This window comes from Nymphaea colorata, chromosome 9, assembly GCF_008831285.2.
Source record: "Nymphaea colorata isolate Beijing-Zhang1983 chromosome 9, ASM883128v2, whole genome shotgun sequence".
Classification (NCBI taxonomy): Eukaryota; Viridiplantae; Streptophyta; class Magnoliopsida; order Nymphaeales; family Nymphaeaceae; genus Nymphaea; species Nymphaea colorata.
The window spans coordinates 1,034,286-1,040,386 of NC_045146.1; the positions used below are offsets into that span (position 1 = coordinate 1,034,286).

The window sequence follows — 6,101 nt, forward strand, 5'->3', positions numbered from 1 at the left end:
AGACATATAAGAGGAAAATAATAGCTCCAAAATCACCTATTTATGCACAAAGCAGAGAGACTACAAAATAAAAAAAAAAGGCACTGTAGAAGAAAAGAGAGACGAGAGACGGTTAAATGGACCCACCCCCTTCACCCCATCTTTGCAGAGTTACAAAATTTCTAGTATAAAATCTACCGTGCTTTTAGTTTTTCACTTTTTTATAGAAACCTAACTTCCATTCATATCATTCTTTAGCCAGACATTAAAATCTTTGGAAACCAGTTTTTTTAATTACAATAATGAGAAACACTCCTACATTGATCAGTATATGACGCACGTAACATAAAAATTTAAGAAATCGTGAAGCTTTTCTAGGGCAAACTGAACCATCTACAGATCTACTAGCCTATATTTGAGTTTGTTGGATGCCATACATCATTTTTTATTGATAGATTTAACCCTTTTGGTAATGGTAAAGGTAAATCCTATAATATTTGGTGACCTGGAGATGCATGTTTTCCTTCACCAATCCAACTATTTGACCATCCATGCCTAAGAATGCCGCTACTTCTACAACTGTATCTTACAAGATACAAAGAGGTAGGAGGGGGCAAGTGAGCCACGTTTCCTTACTAAGGTGCACAAAGTATATACTATTTCTCTCTCACACTCATAGAATACAGCCAGGTGCTTCAAAGGGCTGGCTTTCCTGCAACTTATTAACATATGATCTTCGCCATGAAAGTGTAAATACTCGTGCCATTGCATGAATATAATAAACATCTGGTTACTTTTGTAAAAGATGTCTCCAGATGTGTATTTTTGCTAGAGTGCCAAGGAAGGCTAAGTATTTAAACTGAAACCATTATAAAATGTAAACTCAACCAGATTTTCATAATTCTTTATTTAGTTTAAAAAATTTGGATATTTTGAATTCAACCATGCAGTTGAATCTTGCGAAAAACAATTCAAAAATAGTCAATGATGGCACACGACCATCTAGACAGCTGAAGCCAAATCCTCATGTGTTGAGTGTGGGGCCAAGAACGAGACCTAGAAGGATAGAGAGGCACATTTGGAAAGTTAGTGGATCATAATTCCAATTCAGGATGAAGATAGTCTAGGGATGGATTTTTTTCAGTTGGTAAACCAGCAGGTAATCCAACATATTCTAGTATCCTGTAATATTTTCCTGATATTCAAAAGCAAAAAGGAGGAGGAAAAAAGAAACTCCTTTCTGTACATGGTAGCATCCAAATGGCAGTTCGATCTCTACTCTCTGCACATCAATCAACTCTACTAGTATTTCAACCATCACTCCATCTGACATATATTTGACATGCAACATTCTTATGATTTCCTGACCATGTATATCTATCCACCAGACCATAACCAGCTTGAGTGGATATGAATGCAAGCAGACATCAGAACTCGAAAGATGATCTGAAGTACATAGTACACAACAGACTGCAATTACGTGGAAAGGGAGAACAATGTCCTGCAAGTCTTTATATGGTTCTGAATGTCTCTGCTTATGTGCACGAGCGCATCAGAATTCTGCGAGGCATTTTATACTAAGTGGTGATCAAATATGTTTCACTCCGTTTAGCTTCTGACTAGCCTTTTCCTTTCCAACTCAAAGTATCTTAATGTGAACAGAAAGACTGCTATTTTGAACTGTTATTTGCAATTTTGCAGCTTATAAAGCACCTGAGTCATCAGGATGCCATCATATCATAAATCATCCCATGCAACAAAAATGTGCATCTGTACATCTCAGAAATGGCACTGTCTTTGGCCATTCATCACTTACTGAGAACCTTCTGCTGACCACATGAACTTTATCATCCTTACATTTGTCAAGGGGGGCCATTCTTCATCACCCGTGGCATCCGAGTTTCTTGTGTAATAACCACATCACCATCATCATCCTCATCACCCTGAAGATGGTTTACCACTGATTTGGGTATGCTTCTCTGTAACTCACATCATCTGCTTCAGTCATCTGCCTGATAGTTGCATCTGTTGCTTGTGAATTCAGAAGCCGCTGTGCTAAACGATCTCTTCTGGTTGTTTTCTTACGCAGCATTGAAGCTAGTGTTTCCTTCTTGCTTTTCTGATTCGCGACATTATGACTGAAACCTTCTATATCTTCTCCAAGAGATTCACCCAATCCTTGGGAGGTTGAAGCCATAGCTAACTCTCTTAGAACTGCTGCATTGTGTTCTCGTACTTTTGCAAGTTTTTCACGCTTATGGGCCTGCTGATTTTGTTTTTCTCTCTCTTTTTCTTTGTCTTTCTTTCTCACATTTTTCACTGCTTGCCGTGCAATTTGTTCAGGTGTAATGTTCACTGGCAGAGGACTTTCTTCTCTAGATGTTCCTTCTCCGTCACTGATGGGATCGCCTTTTGATTGGTCAAGTTCCAAGGGGTTCCCTTCAGAATCTCGAGGGATAATAGGTCCATGAAATGGGCAGACTTTCAGGTCCTGCCTCTGGCAAAGGCCCCCTTTCTTCAATGGAGCAAGGCATGGTTGAATTTGGACTTGTTCCTCCTTGTAGACTGTAGCTTGAACACTCAATTCTGCAATTTTCTCTGCAGGAATAGTTGCATCATAGTCAACCCTACCCCAGTGACCTTCAACCTCCAACCCCCTCTGATTAGCAAGGAAATCACGCTTCGTACCCCAGTTGTCCAAATACGAGCCCCACTTTACAACTGGAGCTTCATCCAATAGTCTCTTCCTAGTGGAGTCAGATGTTTCCCCTTTCTCCTTCAGCGTTTCATCATTAGAATCTTTGGGAACATTAGCAGCTTCTTCTCTAACCATGTCTTCTTTAGCAGGACTACCATATGAGTTCTCAGGTAACCTGTTTGTTTCAGTTTCAACCTCAGGTGAATCGGCCTTTATCTTGCCCTCTTCCCACAGAATTCCATCTTCCACATCAGAAACATCAGGAAGAACACAGCCTAGTTCTTCACACTTCTTCTTCATTGTCTGCATACAATTTCTTACATCAATGAACTGCTTCAAAGCAGAATCTCTGAACCTAGCATCCACCCCATCAACTCGTACAAGAACAGATAACCATTCTTGCACAGTCTTCAAATGCCTTAATATCAGAACCTTGTATAATTCTCTTAAAGCATCAAAAATTGGTCTATTATCACTGTCTTCACAAATCCTTTTACCCTCTTTTATTGAATCAAGTCGAATCTTTCTCAAGTTGAGAGATCCAAATTCTTCAACTGTATCGTGAGGAAAATCAGTAAATTCATCTCCATCTTCCACCTTTGAGACATGAAGAAGATGCATGCATTCTTCCATCTCAACTATTGCACTTTGTATTTCTTCAGTTATCGATGAGTAATTGTTCCTCAAATTTTCAAATTTAGTTCTTAAAATCTCCTGTGACCTTGCTTCCCTCTCCCTTCTTTCTTGTTGCGATCTAGCTGCTCTTTCTCGCACATTAGGAAAGTGGAAATGTAATGTATTCTTCAGATAATCAAGCCCCAACCGAAGCTGTCTGTAGTGAAGTCCAAATGAATTGTTCCATTTCTCTAAAAATTCTAAGGACTTTGCCCGGAGAGTTGAAGCAACATTTAGCGGAGGAGGAAGGGGGCAACTTCTTCTAAAACCCACACTCAAGCTCAAGAACTGATTGAAGTCAACCACAACACAGGATCTGAAGAGCTTGGAGCGCATAAATAACTCATCTACTATGAGAAGTGCTAGATACCTTACCTGCAAATAGCGGGCAACAATATTGTGATTATGCTCCAATCTAAAAGGCAGAAACTTTGAAACGAGTATAGCTGCAACAATTCTTGCTTGTCAAAGTAAAAGTTCTCAGCAGTTATTTAATGATTGAAGATAAATTCTTTTGATCAGATATGTCACAGGTGTCGAGCTTCATCTTTACCAGACAATCTCAAGATTTTATTCCCAAAAAAATAGGTAAAATGAAGCAAAAGACTGCAGAAAAGGCTCCCATATGGAAAAAAAAGTACCTAAACAAAACTTCATCAAATAATAAGCTCGTTCAATTGATTCACTCTCTATCGAAACCATTTCATGTACTAACAGTCTTGGATTGTTGTTTTCTGCTGGTGCACGTTAAAACCAAGAAAACGCTTCACTATAGCAAAGAAAGCAAAAGTACAAGAAATTGAATACCTCAAATTACAGAAAACAACAATATTAACAGAATCAACAGTAAACAGCGTAAAGATTCCATGAACTCCTACATTCAACTGAAATCTCCATTGAGAAGGCATATTATTTTGAAAAGAAACTGGTTTCCTTGTTCGAATCATTTCCACATTTCATTGTAATATCTCACAAGCAGTCCCAAAATCCGTCCAATAAAAAACAACTCTTATGAAAAAAGCATCCCTTAATACCATTACAATTTGAAAAATCACCCAATCATCCAACTAAAATGATTAAAAACAAAACTTAAAAGATTAAAGGCAAAAATCTTGAAGAAGCTTGTCGTCTACTCCACCTAGTACAAGGTAATGGTCAGTCATGAACGCCTAAGCTTAAGTACCAGCCAGTCACGAATGCCCTCAGTTTAAGATTCTAGTTCCATTACCCACTTCAGCTTCAAAATAACAGTTTTTGGTCCTCAATGATGCTCATAAGAATTCAGATGCTACTGACCAGGTTCACTTGCTTGCTAATTATCTTCTCAATGGTAAAAAGAAAGAAGGCCATAAATCTTTAGATAAACTTAGTAGGTCAAATAAAAATACATTAACCACAAAAAAGTCCTAAAAAACCATCATCATGAAAGATAACGCAAAAGAAACAATTTCTCCAGCAAAATTAAAAAATTCATAAGAGTTCAAATCAAGCAAAACATGAAAAACAAACTCGTCAATGTTAGACAAAATTCACAGTAATAAAAAAAAAAATTGTTAACAAGTTCCCCCATCAATCTATTCGCATACCATCCAAAACAAGCAGAAACCAAAGAAGACCATTCCACCAATCGAATTTTGCTTCATCAAGATGAAAATATCAGATAAGCTTACGAATAAAAAGAAGAAACAGCGGCCACCCACAAGTTCTTCTTAACCAATTCAATTCACAACCATGAATAAGACCACGCAGACAGCCAAATACAGGCAAAGAAAAACGCACATAGATGAATTTCGTTCACCAAAAACAGAGTTTAAGCAGAACATTAAGAACCAACCAAGGTTTTCTCCCTAAAATAAACTACTTCATGGGGATACCTGAGAGTGGTTTTTCTTCATGATCTCCAGTAGCGCTTCAGCAGCGGCACGGGCATTATCATCTGAGGATCGAACCATGTGCTTTATCGACCTTAGGATGGAGACATCCACTTCTCGGGAGGTCGAATGCGTGGCCTTCTCAATAAGAGATCGGAGTTTCCCTCCCTCGCTCCCCATCCCTCCCAAAAGAACCGGCTAGCGATGGGCGTCTGGGGTTATATACCAGGAAGAAAGCGGGGTGGGTGGCGGGGGCGTACCCCAGTTGGTTGACCAATTGGACGGTTCCCGAGTCGCAGCGGTTTATTTTGAAGACTCGGTTCCGTGCAGAGAAATTGTGGGATGTAGATGGTTCGTAGGTCGATCGATATTGGATCTACCTGAAACATTCTATCTGCCAAAAGATTTTGAACCTAATCAACAATAGAATCCAAATTATGTCTGATACTTTTTGAATCCCATTACAAATAAAATTCGAATATTTTTACTTGTAACTTGGCCCACAGTTCTTTTCGCATTAGCCAATGCAGTTGAAGTGATCACGAATCGACTTTAAGAAATTTGGCAGAACTGGACAAAGTTTCCCTACGTGATCTGTCGAAGAAATGTGTAGGATCGATGCGTGCACTCTAATGTATAATTGAGAGAGTAATGCTATTGTGGAGCGAGGGAAAAATTTATTTAATTCCAAGTTTCATACACCTTCAACAGAAAGAAAAAAAAATGAAACCAAATCTTGTTTTTCTACATTACCGAAGTTTGCCAAACATTACATTTTTATGGACAAATGGAAAATCAGACTTCTCGAAACCTGAAAATAAGTGAAAACCAGAAAAATAATTAGGAAATTTTTAATTAATCTATTTCTTTCTCATGAA

At 38.4% G+C, this 6,101-nt stretch overlaps 1 protein-coding gene across 1 annotated transcript; it reads right to left on the bottom strand.

Annotated features, from left to right (window-relative positions):
* Positions 1–1,151: 1,151 nt before the first annotated feature.
* On the bottom strand, positions 1,152–5,409 carry LOC116261487 (UV-stimulated scaffold protein A homolog). Its single transcript, XM_031640267.2, has 2 exons — positions 5,227–5,409; positions 1,152–3,727 (listed from the first exon to the last, which is right to left on the bottom strand). The coding sequence occupies exons 1-2, from the start codon at positions 5,401–5,403 to the stop codon at positions 1,934–1,936; spliced, it is 1,971 nt and encodes a 656-aa protein (XP_031496127.1). The 5' UTR covers positions 5,404–5,409; the 3' UTR covers positions 1,152–1,933.
* Between the last annotated feature and the right edge of the window lie 692 nt (positions 5,410–6,101).

Excerpts from the sequence above, each read along its gene's own strand:
- LOC116261487 (XM_031640267.2), bottom strand. The coding sequence starts at position 5,403 with ATGGGGAGCGAGGGAGGGAAACTCCGATCTCTTATTGAGAAGGCCACG. Across the intron at positions 3,728-5,226 it reads TGAAGAAAAACCACTCTCAG|GTAAGGTATCTAGCACTTCT; the intron begins GTATCCCCATGA and ends CGCTATTTGCAG.